Source organism: Phalacrocorax aristotelis, chromosome 1 (assembly GCF_949628215.1).
Source record: "Phalacrocorax aristotelis chromosome 1, bGulAri2.1, whole genome shotgun sequence".
Lineage (NCBI taxonomy): Eukaryota > Metazoa > Chordata > Aves > Suliformes > Phalacrocoracidae > Phalacrocorax > Phalacrocorax aristotelis.
Window position 1 is genome coordinate 96863363 of NC_134276.1, and position 19977 is coordinate 96883339.

At 36.6% G+C, this 19977-nt stretch overlaps 1 protein-coding gene across 8 annotated transcripts in view; it reads left to right on the plus strand.

The window, feature by feature from the left end:
• KDM6A (lysine demethylase 6A) overlaps positions 1–19977 on the plus strand; it is a 165998-nt gene that overhangs the window by 140979 nt on the left and 5042 nt on the right. For all 8 annotated transcript variants that reach the window (XM_075098510.1, XM_075098549.1, XM_075098540.1 and 5 more), the window contains 10 exons: positions 1296–1425; positions 2946–3051; positions 3795–4000; positions 6399–6463; positions 6588–6662; positions 8501–8649; positions 9647–9761; positions 11843–12030; positions 13266–13407; positions 19214–19340. In XM_075098510.1, coding sequence (XP_074954611.1) covers positions 1296–1425; positions 2946–3051; positions 3795–4000; positions 6399–6463; positions 6588–6662; positions 8501–8649; positions 9647–9761; positions 11843–12030; positions 13266–13407; positions 19214–19340 — 1303 coding nt within the window. The remainder of the gene's footprint in view (positions 1–1295; positions 1426–2945; positions 3052–3794; positions 4001–6398; positions 6464–6587; positions 6663–8500; positions 8650–9646; positions 9762–11842; positions 12031–13265; positions 13408–19213; positions 19341–19977) is intronic.

Below are 19977 nucleotides of genomic sequence, written 5' to 3' on the forward strand. Positions count from 1 at the left end.
ACCAGTGTCTCAGGATGCTAGTCTTTGCTGCAGCCTGGGATAAGTGAGATGTTTGCTCATTTTCTTTAAAGTGTTCACCCCAACAGTCAGTCTGATCGGATCTCAGGCCCCAAGTCCATCTTACTCATGGTTTGTGGTAGCTGGATTTGAAGCAGTGCTCTCACATGCCAGCATCCAGATCTACAGTGTTTCTCAGTGCCAGTATCACAGTTCCTGTGTTTGAGATGCAAGCTCTATTGCTAGGAGGTTAATCTAATATAAGTCAGAAGTGTTCTCCGCTGAAGACTGTTGTTACCAGAACAACTTTTTTGTAACCGGTGAGTTTTATCAAGATACATGACTAAATTCTGCATTAGAAATATCCCATTTCGCAGGGTGTTGAGAGGTGCAACAACAGCTAGTGAATCAAGTGAGGTCGGAAGAAGGATTTGAATAGTGTTTAGTTTGAAGAATTTTAAAGTAGTTGAGTCATTTTTAACAAAAGATTTAAGGGACGGTTTTGTTAATAAATATTTTCCTGGTGATGGTGACTGGAAATTGAACAGAGACTAAGCTCAGAATGCAAATTTTTCAGGTCATGCATTACAGGAAAAGATAACGCACATGCAGTGGGTTATCCACATCTGGAAATCTCCAGAGAAGGGCTGCAAATACAAACAGCAAGGTTCTCACTCAAGTACACATACAGGTGTTGACACAGGAACTCACTCGGGATAGGTCCTTTCCTCTGTTTCTCAAACAAATTAATTACGCAGCAGTGGCTCCTTCTGGCTTCAAAATGTGCAAATCAGAGAGGGGTAGGTGGAGGTTCAGTTTAGTGTGGTTAGTGTAGTTGCAGTTGTTCTTTGTGACTCAGCAGTTTTTTGGCTGAGGCATTGTCATTTTCTGACTTCATGCCCTGCCACAGCACTATGCACAGCGTTACCGGACTGTGATATCTCAGCTGCTAGGAACTGATCATCCACCAGCCAGTGCCGACCTAATAGGTTCTCTGTTTCTAGCTGAAACCTGCTTTCTCTCTGAAATTTTGTCAAATGAGTCGTACTTGCTTTTATTTAAAATTGCTTTTTTTTTTTTAACTAATAGTGATGGTGTTGCAGATTTGGCAGGCAAAGTGGGAATTACTTTGAATATTATCAAATTATACACTGAGAATTCTTGCTTAAAATATGTGAGCTTTACTTGCATCTTGCCCTACGGTTTCTCCTTATACATCATTATTTTGCAGGAGAGATGACACTAATATTTATTTTATTTGTCAAGTATTGACAGAGGCAGCTCTTCTTTCCCTTTAGGAATCTGGGTAAAAATGGCTTATCTAACAGTAGTATTCTATTGGATAAATGCCCACCTCCACGACCACCACCTCCACCGTACCCTCCCTTGCCAAAGGACAAGCTGAATCCACCTACACCTAGTATTTATGTAAGTAAATCTAATGGTAGCAGTACACTGCTGACTGTCTTTTGTAATTATTTGGATATCTGAATTACATAATGCGTGTATATTTTAAACGTGCACTAGTAACAGTTGAATTCTAATTATGGTGCTCTCCCAACTAGTGTATAATCAGGGAAGAACGCTAACCCTAAAGAAAATGTTTGAGACTTAAGGTACTTTTAAATTAAGAATTTTAGTAAACAAGGAAAACCAGCCTCAATTTTTTTGCTTATTTTTAAAATTCAAAATATTGGCAGAATAAGCAAAACAGTTGATTAGATACAATGTTCAATATTTCAAATACCTATATGCATTTTTAGCAAGTGACAGTTTAGGTATAAATGAGCAAGTAATTAAACTAAACTCTCTTAACAATCTGCTTCAAAATATAGTAAAGAAAAAATAAAAGTGGAGGTGCTGTCAAGAACAAAATGTCATTAGGGAAAGGCAGGTTTTAGTTGCATAGTATTTTCTTATGCAAACACTAACTCTTATGTTCTGAAGATAAAGTTTCTTAATAGCTTTAGAAGAGTTTGAGCTAACTTCCTTAGTAATAGAAGAATAAATTGTAGGATGTCCACTTCCTTGAAAACAGAAGAATTAATTAGAGTATGTCCATACAGCTGGTGTGAAAACCTCAAATTAGCTTTGCTCAGCCCAACCTGGAGACCAGAAGCAGCCGGCACTTTGGTGTGATACTACACAAGCAGTCTGCCCAGGAGCTAGATTAAGTTGGAAGCAATAATGCTTCCAACTGTTCTCCAAGTGTTGTATCTGAAATAATCTACATGTTTAAAGTCCGTCACAGCTTTGTTGAGTCTACATAGAGCTGGTAGGTCACCATGTTGCAGCACACTGTGTAGATGTGCCAGCGTGGGTCCCAATATTTGGGAACTTTTTATTGTGTTTTGTTCATTAAAAGAGATGTCTTCAGCATTTTAAAAGAGTCACAACAATTTAAAAAAAAAAAAAAAAAGGAAAAAGGAGGGGGAGACTGTAGCATAAAATTGAGGTCATAGGTGCACAAAGGCATAAGAAAATCAAATGGACCTTTCTGGTTAACATGAGATATACTGTGAGAGTAGTCTTCTTAATTATACTGTTTCTTGTATACATTATCTGTAGAATTAGCTTTTTGGTTTTTGTAAAGGAAATTAGTATATTATCTTGCTCTTCAGAGAATTCTGTAGGTTTAGAGAATGTACAAGGTCACTGTCAGGTGAAGAAATAAACTGCAGGAAACCTGAGTTGCAAAAGCTGAAGCAACCTGGGAATAATTCATGCCAAGAAATAAATTGCAGTAACAAATTAATTTCAGGATTGAACCTAGCGTTTGACACAGAAAGGGCTGTGTGATGTAGCTGTTCATTCCCCACAGTGCAGGGAAATGGAGAACGTTCCTGTGTTCTTTCTGTTTGTTTCTCTTTTTTTAATTATTCTTTCTTCTTTTACAAATAAGGAATCTAAGTTCATCTGACATCTAATATTCCATTATAATTTTACAGTTGGAAAATAAACGAGATGCTTTCTTTCCACCCTTACATCAATTTTGTACAAATCCAAACAACCCTGTTACTGTAATACGTGGCCTTGCTGGAGCGCTTAAATTAGGTAAGTTTACTTTCTATGTTATGTTTTCTTTTCTTTGGAAAAAAATGTATGTGCTTTTTTTAAAAAAAGTCTCTCAGTTCTTAAAAGCGGGTATTTTATTTCTGTAATACTGTAATACTTGTGTATTCCGAGTAATTAGGGTAATGTGTCATTTCACAGTTTGCTGCTGTTTCTAATCTTGATCATCTCAAACAAAAAAAAAAAATCCAGCAGATTTTGTTGAGCATAGAGGGGAGCTGAGCTGTGGATATAGAAGCTTACAGCAAGACTTTTTTCCTATGAAAACTACGGCTACATATCTTTGTGCTTAGATTTAATGATCTATAACCTGACTGTATACAGTATTTTGAACTCTGTAGATAGAAAAATTATTGTTGGTATGAAATGTGTTATATGATGGAAGTGCATTCATAAAACTATGCTCTGAAAAATACTTCATTGGTAATAGGTTTTCAAACATTGTTTGCAGATTTGTTTACACAAGTCATGTAAAATATTTATTGGAATATCGTCCTTTCAGTAGCTGCCAAATTTTTTCTAAGCTTCTACTGTTCTGTGCAGAAAAGCTTTGTGAGTGTTAATCACGAGTGTTAATTTTTAACCTACAGGTGGGCTGTGTTATGAAGGCAAAGGGAGGAAAAAAAATGTTTAGTTTAAACCTTCAGATAACTTTCAGTATTAATGTCTTGGAACTTTTTATTATGTTTCAACTGTCATTTATGAATTTTATTGATACTTATTAGATCTAGGACTCTTCTCTACTAAGACATTGGTAGAAGCAAATAATGAACACATAGTAGAAGTGAGGACACAACTACTGCAGCCAGCAGATGAAAACTGGGACCCCACTGGAACAAAGAAAATCTGGCGTTGTGAAAGCACTAGATCTCATACAACAATTGCTAAATATGCACAGTACCAGGCCTCCTCATTCCAGGAGTCTTTAAGGGTAAGTCCATTGTTGTTACTTGAGATATAATTTGCTAACTCTTGAACCAATTAGTAACAGCTATTGAAAACAAACAGGAGCTGTTAACGAAAAGGAGACATTTCCACTAGCATGAAGAGCACAGGTAAATTTAAAAAACCTGTTTTGACTAGAGGGTCAAACAGGATATAGGGTGTTCCTCTCAAATGCTTAATGTAAAACTTAATTTTCTTAATTTAAAAATGGCTATTGCATTCCTTAAAAGCTTGCTAGCTTAAGCTTCCATAAGGTAATGTCAACTTTCATATTAAAATATTTAGAATTTAAGATGCTTTATTTTTAACTTGTATTGTTTCTAATTTCATGTACTCTTTTGAAATCAAATTTCTTTGTTCTTCAAAGTATCCTGAATTAATTTGGATATGGACACTCATACTTGTCTTTCAGCACAACAGTTAAAAATTTTAAAATAACTTTGTTTTTCTAGAAGAGTGACTGATGCTTTCCATATTTGTTGTTGTTGGGTTCCAAACACAACAGTTTCTATTTACTTCACAAGTTGTTAGACATATGTGACAGAGTGAAATCTTTGAAATGTTATTTTATTGATATTACTTTTCAATATTTTTGCTAAAGTAGTGAGCACGTCCTTGGAAGTAGCTATGGGCACTCCTCAGAGGCTTATGTTATCTGTTGTTATAAAAAGATCAGGCTCAGGTGGAACTAAGACAAAAATATATTCTTGACCAGTTGTTAATTAGAAAACAGGGAATTGATGTGGGGAATTGACTAATGCAGTTTTCACTGCCATTACACAGAAACAGCAACGGTTTCAGTAAGAAAGGAAAGAGAAATTCTGAATTTAAACTTTGTGCATTAGAGGAAAGGATTAGAAAGAAAAAAATTAATCGGTAGTTGAAGAAAAGAGAAGGGAAAGGAGTCACAAGGTTTTGAGTGAGACTGATACAGGATAAGAAGAAACAGTAATACCATTGGGAAGCGGGGAGCACTGAACTCATCAAGAGCTTGAGACATAAATGGGATTTTGCTTCCTCTGCAGTGGTAATAAATTTAAGTAGGGTATCAACTGAAGTTCTCTGGTGCCCCTTGAACAGTTGCACCAGCATTGTATTCCTGCACATCATACCAGAGGGGCTGGAGAACGTGATATATATAGTGTTCCAATGAAGTACACATTCAGTAACGTACATAATTGATCACATACCAGCTTGTCAGCAGGAAAGCCTCAGCTTTGGTTTCGCACCAAGAATTGAACTGCATGATTTTCTGATTTTTTTTTTCTCTGTTACAAATTGGTAGTAAAAATATAATATATAAAATAATTTTCAGAATTATGATTTTCATTTTTCCCTTGGAAATCAAAAAAGACGTTGTTTTAATTGTGCATATGTCCTTTACCTGTCACTTCTTTGACCTGTCCTTAGGTGACTTTTCACAGCATTCAAATGAAAGCCTTGTTTCTTCTTTCTACAGACACAACCCTCTTGGCTTGCCCTGAGTGATCTTCCCCCCCCTCCCCAGCAACCATTACATTGCTTTTCTAACATGTCTTGCAGTATTTGATAAATCCATCATCACTGGGTTCCTTTTTGTTTCTCTTTGTCCTTCATTCAAAGGATGAATAAGACTTTCTCAGGTACATAGGGGCACTTTGAGATTTAACCGCAATCCCATTCAAAGCCAGAGATCTTTGGATAGCCTCCAGGCAGTTCTTTCCTCCTTTTTGTCTTATTCTTTTTCCTTCTATGTCCATATACTTGCCAAAAAAGAAGTCTTTAGAATAGGGTTTTGAGCCCACTCTGCTAAAAAGATCGAATTACATCATTGGTTAGATTTTATTTTCCACTAGCTGTGGTCCTAGCTACGGCACTGCTAAAATAGTATACAGCTATGAAAAATTCAAAAGATTTTGTATAATGGATTTCATAAAATTAATTCTATAAATATTAGTCATCCAGGTTGCAAATCAGGAGACCTGCTTGACCTTGAACAAAGGTAAACGTTTTAGTCTAAAACAGTTAACAATACTCCTTAAGGCTGGATTCCAGTTCATCTGCATAATGAAGCAAACCAGCATAGTCATTTGCAACTGGAATGTAGGCTAGCAGAAATATTTGCTGTGTAGAATTTTCTGTTGTCGTGGCCTGAGCTTCACTGAATTTGTAGTCACGCAGAATTTTTTGCAATATCTTTTGGCTAATAAGTGTTCTTTTTTCTTAACAGTAATATTAATAGAAAAACTTAGGTGCAGGTATTTTAAAGATTGTACCAGCATCTTGAAACAAATGTACATAATGTCTGTGAACATGTTATCACTTTATACCTATATATTTTGTAGAATTCTTACTTCTACATTTATTTATATATATATAAACATTTCCACAATTGCATTTTATAGGAGGAAAATGAGAAGAAGAGTCACCACAAGGACCACTCAGATAATGAATCCACATCATCTGATAAGTAAGTGTGGTATAACTATGATAATTTTGTAGTTGGTTTTATGTGTTTTTTTACGTCATTCCCCTTTTCACATTAACCTATTACTTTTTTTTGTTTTGTTTTGTTTTGTTTAATATATTTGCAGCTCTGGGAGGAGGAGAAGAGGACCTTTTAAAACAATCAAGTTTGGGACCAACATTGACCTGTCAGATGACAAAAAGTGAGTTGACTACAGTTTCTCCTGCTCCCAGTAGTATTCTGCAGTATGTTACTGCTGCTGGAGAAGCAGTGCATTGTTCTCAGACATCAGTCAGTCTGTTGATGAACCCAGTTCCAGTTGCACACCCTATTTCCGCACTTAAATTGTTAACCTTTGCTCTTTTAACTGTTGTTAAGAGTCCTTCTCACCCTAAAATCTGTTTTCAAGCTTTTCTTTCCAGGATCTCTATTTTTCCAGAAATGAACTTGAACATCCATCAGAAACTGTTCTTTCTAGTCCTCCTTCTAATACATTCCCTTTGTTTCATTCTGAGGCTTTAAATTGTTTGCTTACAACTTTAATTAACTTCTGACAATACCCAGTTTTCAGTCCTTGCACAGAAATTATAAGATTAAAGGTTTTTTCTTTTTGTCTGGATTTTTGTTGCTTGGTTTTTGTTTCCTTTTGTTCCTACTGTCATCCTTTCTGTTTTCACTTTTTCGTAGCTCTTGCTTCTCTATCCAGAAGCACGGTTCAAGATATGTAGTAAAGACCAGATTAATGCTTACCTGTGGATAAGCCATGATAACTCTGCCAGAGCCTCAAAAAAAAAAAAAACAAAGAGTAAATTGTGTATTCTTTAGACTACATATCTTTTTGTGAGTAGATGAAGGTAGCTTAGAAAAACATCAGAAAGTATTAGAAATACTCTGAAAGCATTTTTTTCCCCCAGTAATAATTTTTTGTTTGGTGCAATCTCTAGTTAGTATGTATTTCCATAAAAGATCCAGCATGTCTAGGCTGTCAGTCCTGCTGGCTGCAGTACAAAAATCCTGATCTACTTCAGTCATTAGAGCAGAAGAAAAGCTTATGGTGTTTGAAACTGGGGATTAAGGCCTGCTTAAGGTGCTGAGGTCTTTTGTGGTATAGTCACTGAAAGATAAATATATGTATGTGATGAGGGATTGTTATAAAAATCTCAATATTGATGCTATTTTTTTCTAAAGGAAATTCCATCTGTAAATACAAAATTGTTGCTAATAAACTAGCACTCAGAGCAAACCATTGGGAGAGAGACTTTAAATTAACCTAAGCATAACTAACCGTACGGAATTGGATTTTGATACTTCAGATAGTTCTTGTAGGATCCCAGGTAGATGCCTGATCTTCTGATCTGCAGTCTCAGCTTTTGCTACAAAACTCTTTCCCCTCAATTAGCCTGTCAGATTTGTGATTATATTTGGAAATATTTTAAAATTGAAAGAGTAACGCAGATACTTGGGTGACATTACAGAGCTCCACACTTGTGTTCTGGGATTTTTGAGTTTGAAGATCTGTGGTTTTCTTAATGCAAGTATTTAGTTCCATAGCACATCCATGTAGTTAACTTCATTCAGTTGTGTGTACAGGCAGGCTAGGGTATGTTTAGACAGTCTTGTTGACATATGTTGTAGCATCATATCATTCAGCTCTTGAAAACATGGTTAACAGTTTCTGACTGGCTTAGAGTATGAGGAAAGCACAGCTCTGTTTCCACTTGGAAAAGCTATCCACTGAGGCGTAAATTGCAAGCAGAATTTTCTGGAAGTATGGCAGCAGACTGGCTAATTGCAAGAGAGTCTGGTCACCCTGGCTTTTAGCACACCCTTAAATGAAATTGTCATCTAAATTTCCATAACTGTCAAGTAAGGGTATTGCATTGTCTCAACTTCCCTCTTAAGAGATGCTAAATTATATAGAAGTAAGTTGTCTGCTCTTTTACCTCCTGTGCTAACAATTTTTTTGCAAATGCTTATGTTTCTCAAACTCTTCTAAGAATTTAGGGATTCACAGTTTGTCGATTTGCTATTTTGCTGCAGGTGGAAGTTGCAACTCCATGAACTGACAAAACTTCCTGCTTTTGTACGTGTGGTATCAGCAGGAAATCTTCTAAGCCATGTTGGTCATACCATCCTGGGCATGAACACAGTGCAGTTGTACATGAAGGTTCCAGGAAGCAGAACGCCAGGTGAGTATCATCTCTTTGCATGAAAAAAATCAGGTTCTGCTGTGGTATTGATTTAACAGCACTGTAGATTTTCCATATCTTACAGCATGCCTAAATGTGATAAAATTGTACATATCTGGTCTTTTTTTAACTTCTTGTTTAATTGAACTCTGCATGTACAAAGTACTAAATTACCTTATACTGGAAACTTGTGGATTTCTGCAGTGCTAGGTAATTACCATATCAACCTCTTGCATGCAACACTGGATTCTTTAAGGGGAAAAAGAGGGTGGGTTTATATACTTGAACAGTATTTGTATTTTACATGCCTTGAAAGTTTTTATAGGCTTCCAAAGTAGGTCTTGTGCAATCGGAGAAATCAGTATACTTCTACTTTTTATATTCTTTATTGTCTGAGGGTAGGACTCAACCCTCCGTAATGAATAGTACTGTGTTAGGGCACTGGACTGAGACTTGAGAAATCTGGACTAAATTTCAGGGTCTGTTTTTTTCTGAAGTACAACTTCAGATAATCCCGTTAGGGATTATGGCTCAGTTTTCCAGCTGTCAAAAGAAGATAAAATACTGGCATTTCTACGTTGATTTTGAAAGCTCTTTGGGACAGATTTTCTTACTACTTGTCTATCCAGTGCCTGAAGTCATGAAGTTTTGCTCCTGACTGGGTCTGTCAAGAGCTACCATAAAACACAAAATCTAAGCTGTAGCATCTTGAAGCATTTTTTTCTACAAAAAGGGAACTGCTGAAGTATTGGTCAAATTCACAAGGTTGGTAGTTCCAGCTTTTCATTTGCAACAAACTAACAAAAGCAGAGTTCATTTGTCGCTGGTAGCTTAATTGCATTTCTTAACACTGTGAAGCACCTAAATAGTGTGTTAAAGTGTTATATAAAAATATATACAAATAGGGGTTTTTTGTAATTGTAACTTTGCATTTTCATAGCATTATTTTGATAGATCTGCCTTACATAAAGTGTGCTTATTTTTCTCTAAATTTCAGGTCATCAAGAAAATAACAACTTTTGTTCAGTAAATATAAACATTGGTCCAGGTGACTGTGAATGGTTTGTTGTCCCTGAAAGCTATTGGGGTGTCATGAATGACTTCTGTGAAAAGTAAGCTGGGCATGCTGGTTTTCTCTTATTTTTATCAAGTTCTCTGTGCCTTTCTCAGACCTAAGTGGGGGGGAATTACTGAGGGCGTTGTAAGAGGACATTATGTTACGGGTTTTTCTTGTAGTCAGAAAGTCTTCTAAAACAAGTCAAAATGCAAAATCTAGAATTTATACAAAATACGACGTTTGTACAATGTACAGAAACTTGAATTGTCTGTGATAGCTTTGCTTTCAAAAATTAACATTAGGTCCATTAGCTGTTTTTTCGAACACAGGAATGAAGGAAATACAAGAAGTGAGAGACTGGTAGTAGCAAATGCTCATCTGGGTTCAGGATTCAAATTTATACTACATTAAGGGGTATCAAGTTTAAGCATAGGATGTCTGCTACCACTGTGTATTATGTGGCATCGATCCAGTTTTCATAGTAGTAACATTTCCACATCAGAAAATCCATAATAGTCCTTGCTGTTTATCTAGGCGCTCTACCGTGTATATTAAAGCTGACCTCTACTATTACCAAATGGTGATGCTTTTGTAATGGCTTCTAGGGCTATTGTGTTGGAGTGACGGAACGAAGTTGGGGGTGAAGGAGTTGGCATTTTGCTTTGGCTTTTTAGGAGTGATGGAGTAAAGTGTTTTCCTGGTGATGTATGCTGTTAATGGTTATTGTGATTAATGTACGTGTTGTACACAAGCAGTACAGAGTCACTGGTATTTTGGCATGGTTTCTTGCTGCATCTAGAGGGAGAGCTTAGTTTACTCAGACCCCAGGAGGTGTCTTGGCATGCTTTGCATACACTTACATGTTTGTAGCTTGCTGGAAAAGTTGAGGTGCACTGACCATTGGGGAAATACTCAGCCAACTCTAAGATTGGGGTTTCTGTGTTGAGCCTTATGTTGAGTGGATGCTTTAAAAACAAACAAAACATACCCACATGAACGCACACCCCTCTCTGCCCCACCAAAAAAAATAGAGGAGCAGTTGTGTCCCCTATCATGCTAGTATTCAAGGGGTAGCCTCTGAACCTGAAAATCCGGGAGTTTTTTTCTTACCTTGCCCAGTTAGAACTTGGACTAAGTGTTTGACTTTTCTTCAGAACTTTTCCAGAGCTCTGCAAATTCATCTCGGTGTCTCTGTATTCTGTATTTTCTGCCTATCTACTGACAACTGTTCTTAATTCATCCGCCTTTACAAAGATCAGCCACCTCAAAATTGTAATTCCACTCATGCGATTGCAAAGTCTCTGATGACAACATGCCTTTTATCCCCATGACACTGTCCTTCTGAGGGTGACAGAGAAACTAAGATCTTGGTAACCTCATAAAATGTCTGGGGTGCCTGACAGAGGCAGAGACAAAGAATTGTCTTTGAAAACTGTGAATTGCCAATTATCTCTCATGGTGCAGTACATAAACAGTATAAAACTGGGATAAGGATGGGAAATAAGTATGTATTTTGCATAGCCATAATGGAAGAGTTCGTGCTTAGGAAATCCATATGGAGGTGTTTTTTCATGCCTCTCAGGAGGGTCGACATTTCTTGGCTGAATATAGCACAGACCTGTGGATCACAGTTAAAATGGTGCCAACAGGTTGCTTGGTGTGTGGACAAGCTTCATGTGCATACGCTGACAGTATGAGTATGTGGTTGGCGTTGTTCAAAGCAGAAAGCATTCTGAAGAGCTGTTATGGTCTGTATATAAAATCATTGACTGGTTAAAAAAGCAGCATTTGGCACCAGTGTCACACTAGATCTGACCAAGGATTCCTCTGCCTCACCATTAATAAAATACTGTGAAATTCAAAGGAAAAGAGAACATAACTGGAAGCCGTAAACTGACTTCACATGGGCAGCCAGATGGTTAAGTGTCCTAATGTATTGCAGGATGTGCAATGTGGAATTAAGATCAGGAATTTTATAGATGAAACTTGCATTTTGACTAGTCCTCCTGGGTCACTGATCAGATGCAGAAAGCATTTCTCATGGTGATCAGTTTTTACAGGTAAATTCTTTGAAGTATCAATCACTAATATGCCTGATAATAAATGATGAAGACTTTATTCTTCCTATTTTTTCAGGAATAATATGAATTTCCTAATGGGATCTTGGTGGCCAAACTTGGAAGATTTGTATGAAGCCAATGTCCCAGTTTATAGGTTTATTCAAAGACCAGGGGATTTGGTGTGGATAAATGCTGGCACTGTTCATTGGGTTCAGGCTATTGGTTGGTGCAACAACATTGCGTGGAATGTTGGCCCTCTTACAGGTATGGTTGAATAGTGTCTGTGCTGAACTATGTAATTAGGTAATATTACACTGTGTATGCCACAGAACCTGCGTTTCTTACTAATTTACCACGCTTTACTAGATTAAAAAAAAAGAACGTAATATATTTTAAAACATTATGTGTTGAAGCTTTAAATAATTCTGTTGGTAGGAGGAAGTGAAAGCAGCAAGAATGCAGTCTTTGCACCCATCCATTTAATGGACTTGTAAAAACTACAGTTGTGTAGCAAACATTAGCAGAATAAAATGGTTTGGTGAATTCATACGCTCTTGTCTTAACTTTTTCTTCCAAAATTCTTTTTACCTAGCAGACTGCACTATAGCTTCTGTATGAGTTTTGAGGACTTGTCCAATCTAACTTCTTCAGGACAACTGATACCTAGTTGCTCTTCAGTGAAGGCATCAGGAAATGCAAACAGTTGTAATTTTGTTCATAAAGGAATATTAGGTTTTTCAGACCTATTATTCTATAAGTTTTTAGTTTTGAACCGTGGTCTTGGTTCAGTGGTTTTTAGAGGTGAGAATGGAAGAAAATTTCACAGCTAAAATGAGATTGTGTCAAGCATTTGAACAGAATGTACTTCCAAAAACCTCCTGTTTCCTTAAATAGTTTCAGGTGTGTCTTTATTTCATTATGATGCGATAAATAATATACCTCCAGGATTGTATGACTGATTGATAGAGAGCTCACATGTTCAGTCACAGTAGATTTTGTAAAACAATTTTTTTTAAAAAAGGGCAGGGTGAGTAGGCTGCTTAATGAAAAAGTCTGACTCACTGCAACAAATCTCTCAAGGTGCAGTCTTCCTTTTCAAGACAAATTACATACCACAGTATTGCAGAATTATGATAAAGAGTGAATAGAATGAGATGCAGAAATTTCAAATTTTTTTTTTAATCTGAAATATTTGAAAATGTATTGAGGAACCCTTTTAAAAATATTGCTCTCTCTTCACCATAGAAATCGGGCACTTGTCAGTAACTTGTTTTCACAGGTAGTTGTTGCTGCTGTGGTATTGTGCATTGTTTTAGCACCATAAATACACGTTTTAAAAGAAATTTTCTAGAATTCAGGTGTAGTTGGAATGAATGGGTTATTGCGAATGAAGTTTAATCCAGCCCTGAAAGGTGTAAACTGTGATTATAATCAAATTATTTTGGCTCCAGTTGATACCTAACTTGACTAATTGCTTCTGTGATTTTGTTTTTGCATAGCCTGTCAATATAAGTTGGCAGTGGAACGGTACGAGTGGAATAAACTGCAGAGCGTAAAGTCCATAGTACCCATGGTTCATCTTTCATGGAATATGGCTCGAAATATTAAAGTCTCAGATCCAAAGCTTTTTGAAATGATAAAGTAAGTTTCACTTATTTGAACGTTTACCATACCCATTTCCTCTTCAAGCATAAAACAATAGTTGATTTGTACATTATCCTTTGTAAGACACTTCCATTTCTGAGAATCAAGCTAAATAATTTTGTTTTTCAAATAATCCATTTTGTAGATATCATTAGTTTTATTACATTGTATTTGATGTTATTGTGGCATAGCTTTAGAGTGATCTACTTAAACTTTTTTAAATACGCCATAGGCTTAATACAGCAGTTTACAGAAACAGTTGACTTAGATGACAAAAGCTGTTCAGAGTATGTACCATAAGGAATAACAAGATTAGGTAATCAACCCAAATATTAGATTTAGTCATTTTTACAACAAAGTTAAACTTAATTTTACGTATCTAGAACTTCGAGTTAGTGCTCATACATTGTCATTTGGAGATCCATTATAAATGTTTTAAATAAATAGAAATTTGAAAGCCTCCATCCCTTTGGTCTTTCTTCTGAACAAAGTAGTAATTGATATGTAAAATGCTAATTGAGTTTAGTGACATTTCCTGCATTTTGGGATATGTGTATGAGAATATTCCAGGCTCAGAGCATCTTTAGTAATTTTCTTTAAAGAGTTCACCTTTAAGCAAATATAAATCATATTGCAGTGCCATTATACCTAGGTTGAGGAATGAATAGACACTTGAGCATATATCATAGGTTTGTCCTAAAGAAAGCGGAGGAATGAATTCCAAAGCAAATGACTCATTATGAGAATACTTGCGTAGCAGCACACTCTGTTTTCCTTTAGCCTACCAAAGGAGCTTCTAGCCTGAGCACTTCTTAGTCTTTTCAACATGCTGGATCCACAAGCATTGAATCCTTTTATAATTTGCTTGGGAATGGACCTTTAAAAAATGGGTGGGTTAACTTGCAAAAAAAGGACAAAGAAAAATCATTTTTTTTTTTTCCCCCAGTAGGATTTATTGATGACATACTTGTGAGACACCTTTTCACAGTAGGAATTCAATTTAGGCTTGAACATCTGTTTCAGAAGGTGGAATTGGTGAAGTGGTAACTTTGTTAGAAGCTGAAGACAGGGAGGGAGGTTTGTAGCGTCACTGTAAAGCTAGATTTTGGAATACTGTTTGTGTGAATACTTTCTTAAAATCCAGTAACTAATATCTAGGGTAAAGAAAATCTTTGCTGAAGGCTTGACAGTCGTGCCCCTTCAGTTAAGCTATTAGTGCTCATAGTCAGGATGTTAGCTGTCATAAAAGGGAGAGGAGAAACTGAATAGGTAGAAATGGGTAACAGGGAAAGGAAGCAGGCTGTGGGAGGGAGCAAGCTACAAAGTCCATTAAAAAAAAAAAACCACCCAAAACCACAAATTCATTTCACAGTTATCTTTATATATCTTCCCAAGCCCAGCAGGCATCTGTTGTAAAGCTTGAAACAGTCTTGGAATGTTTTTGGCAAAATATGGTTTTGTTATTTTGGCACCTGTATTTTGCTTTTGCACAAGTTTGGCGGGTTTTTGCCATGGTTTAGGCTTAAAAGGAGAAAAACATGACTGAGCATAGCATCATTCTCCAACAGAATCTCTTAAAATGTTGTGAAGAAACACAGAGGACAAAATTGTTCATAGAATCGTTAAGGTTGGAAAAGACCCTTAAGATCATCGAGTCCAACCGCTGACCTATCACTGCCAAGTCCACCACTAAACCATATCCTCAAGCACCACGTCTACCCTTCTTTTAAGAACCTCCAGGGATGGAGACTCAACCACCTCCCTGGGCAGCCTGTTCCAATGCCTGACAACCCTTTCGGTGAAGAAGTTTTTCCTAATATCCAACCTAAACTTCTCAAGCTGCGCCAGGGGGCCGTTTCCTCTCGTCCTATCGCTTGTTACTAGGGAGAAGAGTCCGACCCCCACCTCACTACAACCTCCTTTCAGGTAGTTGTAGAGAGCGATAAGGTCTCCCCTCAGCCCCCTGTTCTCCAGGCTGAACAACCCCAGCTCTCTCAGCCGCTCCTCATAAGACTTGTTCTCCAGACCCTTCACCAACTTTGAAACAGGTTGTTTCCTGTTGTCTTACTGGCTGATAGCAGCTGAGCTTTTTCTAGTGAAAGTCCTAAATTTTAGATGTACATTACAAATAAAGATGCTGAGGAGCAGATACGAATTTTCGTCTTGCATGCCTTTGCTTTTTCCAGTCTACTGAAACCACTTACAGTTTACTTGGATTAAGCCCTCCATCCTAGTTAGTTGTCAGCCAAATCCCAAGCTCCGTGCTGTGTGTGCAGAGGGGAAGAAGATCCGATGATGAGCTCTGGTTTGTAACATCTAGTAGCAGTAACCTGAGATTACTCTTCATTGTGGTCACCTCTGTAGTTACAGTATAGCTGTTACTAGAAATGGGTGTCACCAGTGTAAACAGTCTAGTACCTGACTTTGGCACTGTAAGCATACTGCAAACGCAGAAACCTTCATGAATCTCCTTAAGATAGGAAAGCGGTTTCATAACTTCCCTATGGACTGCTTGTCTGCAGGAAAACAGCACCAGCTGGCAAGTAGCTATTATCTAGTGCTCCTGGATTTTATTATGTAGAAAATACAGACATTTGTGTGTTTGTGTGTGTGTATGCATGCATGTGTATAAAACCACTTGAGAAAAAGTGATTTCTGACACAGCTGGTTGAATTTCATCTTGCATAGCTGACTTCTCATTTGTCATCAGGGAAAAAAGACCGTATCACTGACACAGCTGTCACCTTTTTGCCAAAATGCAGGTCTGTATCTAAAATTGCACATTGAAGATACCCGAAGCGTTTTGGTAATTTGACTTCTGTCTCTGAGGCTTCTTAGGTATCAGAATACTACAAAAGAATAGCTCTTGGAAAGTGATAAAAAGTAGTTTGTAATTCCAGTTTGAAAGATCAATACAAATATGTCTTACTGGATTATGTGAGAGTAACCATTACATAGGCAATAAACTAAAATTTAAGCATACATCTAAATACTGAGAACCAGACTAATGTTGAAAAGAAATAGAACAGAAGGAAACTTTGCTTTGGGAAGAAACCTGAAGCCTCCTTATATTTTTAGTTAATGTGTAACTCAGTGCTGTCTTGCTAGTTAAAAGACAGAGCAAAAAGTGAAACTTTCTCATGAAATGTTTTTTAAAGATTTAGGATTAACAGTAGAATAATGAGCAAGAACACAGGCAGACAATATGATTTAAAACTTGACTGAGGGAGCGCAACCCTCAAGAAAAGAAAAATTAACCTCAAACCTTTTAGATGGAAGCTAGAAGGACTTTTACAAATGCATCTGAGGAAGAGAAGAATTTCTGAGGTAGTGGGAACATAGTAATAAAGGCTTAAAAAATTAATTCCAAAGTAACTGAAATACTGAGTTCTTTTACAAAAATAGTTTTAGAAATGTAAAAGAACACGACATGGGAGAAATGATTTTGCACAAAATCATGAAGGCAGATCAAATACATTTCTGTGTCGGTAGGGAAGATGTATTACTGAAGGATACAAAGAGTCAGTTTTGCATTGCCATTGGGATGGTCTCCACACTTTGAAAACTTTTACTGGATATCTAAATGTTCAAACAGGTTTCTCACTGCCCTTCTAGAATAAATCAGAATGATAACCTTTTTAAAGTCTTCTCTTAAATATTTGAATTTGACTGGACATGATTTACTCATGCTCTTTATGCCATACCTGTAAAGAACTTGAGCACGAGACGTGGTCCAGATTTTCTGTTAACTGAATTCTCACTGTACAAGAATAAAAGTAGGCCTATAATACTAAAAGCTGAGACTGTTTAACTTGTGCATTGTGACTCTGCTAGACACCTTTCTGGCTTTCTTGAGGCTTCCCATACTGTAGGAAATTGTGGTGCATTTTCAAAGTGATAGTTCGTATGCTTTTTCCCATTCTGACAGCATGAAATAGTTAACATTTACATTTACAAGTGCCATTTCTAGGATCTTAATTTTATCGAAGGAGGGGGAATTCACCTCCTAGCTATTGTTTTGGGCTTTGGTTGCGAATTTGGCAAACATTGCAGCAGTGTTACACGTGCGTTACATTTTGGTCAATTCTTTCTTCACAAGTGGAACACTAGAAAACTCTTTGAAAATAACACTTTGAAAACTCTTTGGAAGTCAAGAGAGAACAATGGTGGCAAGCGTGCAGATGTGCTTCCAGTTGCTCTTTGGCACTCCCAGAGATTTTTCCAGCTAATAGCAGTAGAGAAGAGAAGAATGGTAGCTTTTAAGTTTATTTGAAATCAGGCTGTATTGCATAAAAGAATGCTATACCAAAGTTGCTGAACTTGCCAGAAGCACATCTATGTTAGCCCGACACTCAAGCAAATTAATACATGATCTACTGCATATGGCTGACCTTAGTATCGTAAGTCCCATTAACATCAAACTTGGAAAGTGTTGAAGGACTTAGGGCTAAATGAGCTGTTCAATTTTCTTGAAATTCAGTGTATAAAAATGTGATGTTTAATATAGAAACAAGCTTTCAGTTTTGCATTATTCTTACAGTGAGGGTATTAATGAAGCCATAGACTTGTTTTTAGCAAAGATGAACAGTCTGAGTGTAAAACATCAAGAGGAGAGTATCTCAAAGTAAGCCTAAGATTCTATTAACTGCTTGGAAACACATGAAAGAAACTTTTTTTTTTTTTTTAAATACGGAATGTATATATTACATGTTTAAGGCTTTAAAATGGGAGAAGGATCAAGTTGAAAACATTTTGATAGAACTCTTGAGCACTTTGTTTTCTGTCCAATATTTAGTCTTCCCCTTACATTTTTTCAATCTTCCTTCTGCATCTAATGAGTATGTAACATAACCACCCTGTGGAGGAGAAAATTAAAGGCTCCAAAGGCTGTAGCTCAAAGAGGATAGCTGAGAGCTAAAAATTATTGTAAATAACATTGTAATTTAGAAATCTGGCAACTTGTTTTGCCAGTTATTTTTTTTAGAGAACGTATGTAGCTCATACAATGCTAGAAAACAAGTTAGGTTTTCTAGTACAGAACTGAAGAAAATTGTGAAGACAAAGTTTTTTGGGTTTTTTTTTATCCTTTACAGAAGTATGGCAGGGAATTCTTGATTTTAATTTTATATTTGACCAGTTCTTGCCTTCATAAGTGTTAAAAAAATGTTTATGTTAATTTTTTTCCCCCATATGAAGGGACTTCCTTTTCTACTACCAACCTTTTTCCTTTTACATGGAAGGAGATACTTGTTGATAGATTTTACTTCTGCAGTGTGCAGAGTAATTCCTGTCATGACTTGGGTTTCCAGACTTTGGATAACTGAAAGTTTGGTAGTGATGAGGAAGTAACAGAGTTTTTAGGATGTTAGTTAAAACAGTTCTTTGGATAGGCTATGGTCGTTTACCTAAAATGTAAACAGTTAATTTGAATTTGGCAGTTCAAACTAAATTTTGCTGATAAATTCAGATTTCAAAATAAAATACATGAATTGCTTTTGAAAACACATTATTTTATTGTGCTTTAAAGAGCATTCATGTGTTCCAGTCAAAAATGAAAGAGACAGCCTGTTTGCAGGGCAAGGGGCAGTACTGAAATGGAACAAATCTACACAGAGGTCCATCAGCATGTGCTCTAACTTCTGTGCAAGTCATGGGTCCAATGATTCTTATTAACCAGATGTTTGTGAAATCCCAGAGGAAGAGGAAACTCCAAGTTACAGGGTCTTGGAAGAAATTTGAGCCTACTTGAATCTTGCTATAAAGTTGCATATTGAACTGAATATACATCTGATTTTGGTTGCAGGTACTGCCTGTTAAGAACTCTCAAACAGTGTCAGTCACTGAGGGAAGCTCTAATTGCTGCAGGAAAAGAGATTGTCTGGCATGGGCGAGCAAAGGACGAGCCAGCTCATTACTGTAGCATTTGTGAGGTCAGTAAAAATATGTGTTGGGCTTGTGTACTACTATGATATTTATTTACATTTTTGTCTGGTCTTCTGTTGTTGCTGCTATTTTATTTTTGCTTTAAGTTACAGCATCTACTATATGCTATAAGCACGTATTTTTGATGCAGTACTGTCTTCAAAGAAAGCTGTTTTCTAGACATAGGTTGTATTTTGCTGCCGTCTCTTCCACTGTACTTCCACGGCATTGTTATTCACTAGGTCGATTTTCAATTCTCAGTTATTATAAAAAGTTGTTATCCCTTCCTGCATATAATTTGATCTGCTGAGCTTCATTTTAAAGATGTATCTGTCTTCATTTCAGAAGCCAACAACAGCCCCAAAATAGAGAGAATTTAAGTACATTTTCTTCACAGGATGTACCTTTTTACTGAAATTTTTTATTCTACTTCCTGTTAATGGTTCCTTTGAAGTATTGGATAATAGTTTGCATAAAGCTCAAAAGAAAACAAAATTTTCCTACCCCCTGAAAATCAGTTTCTAGGTATCTTCTGACTGAACCTCTTGGGCAGGGTGAGCATGTGCCTGAGTAGTAAGAAAATAAATCACAAACACCTTTTGCAGACAAATCTAAAAAAGAAAAACTAGGTATAATTGTTATAAA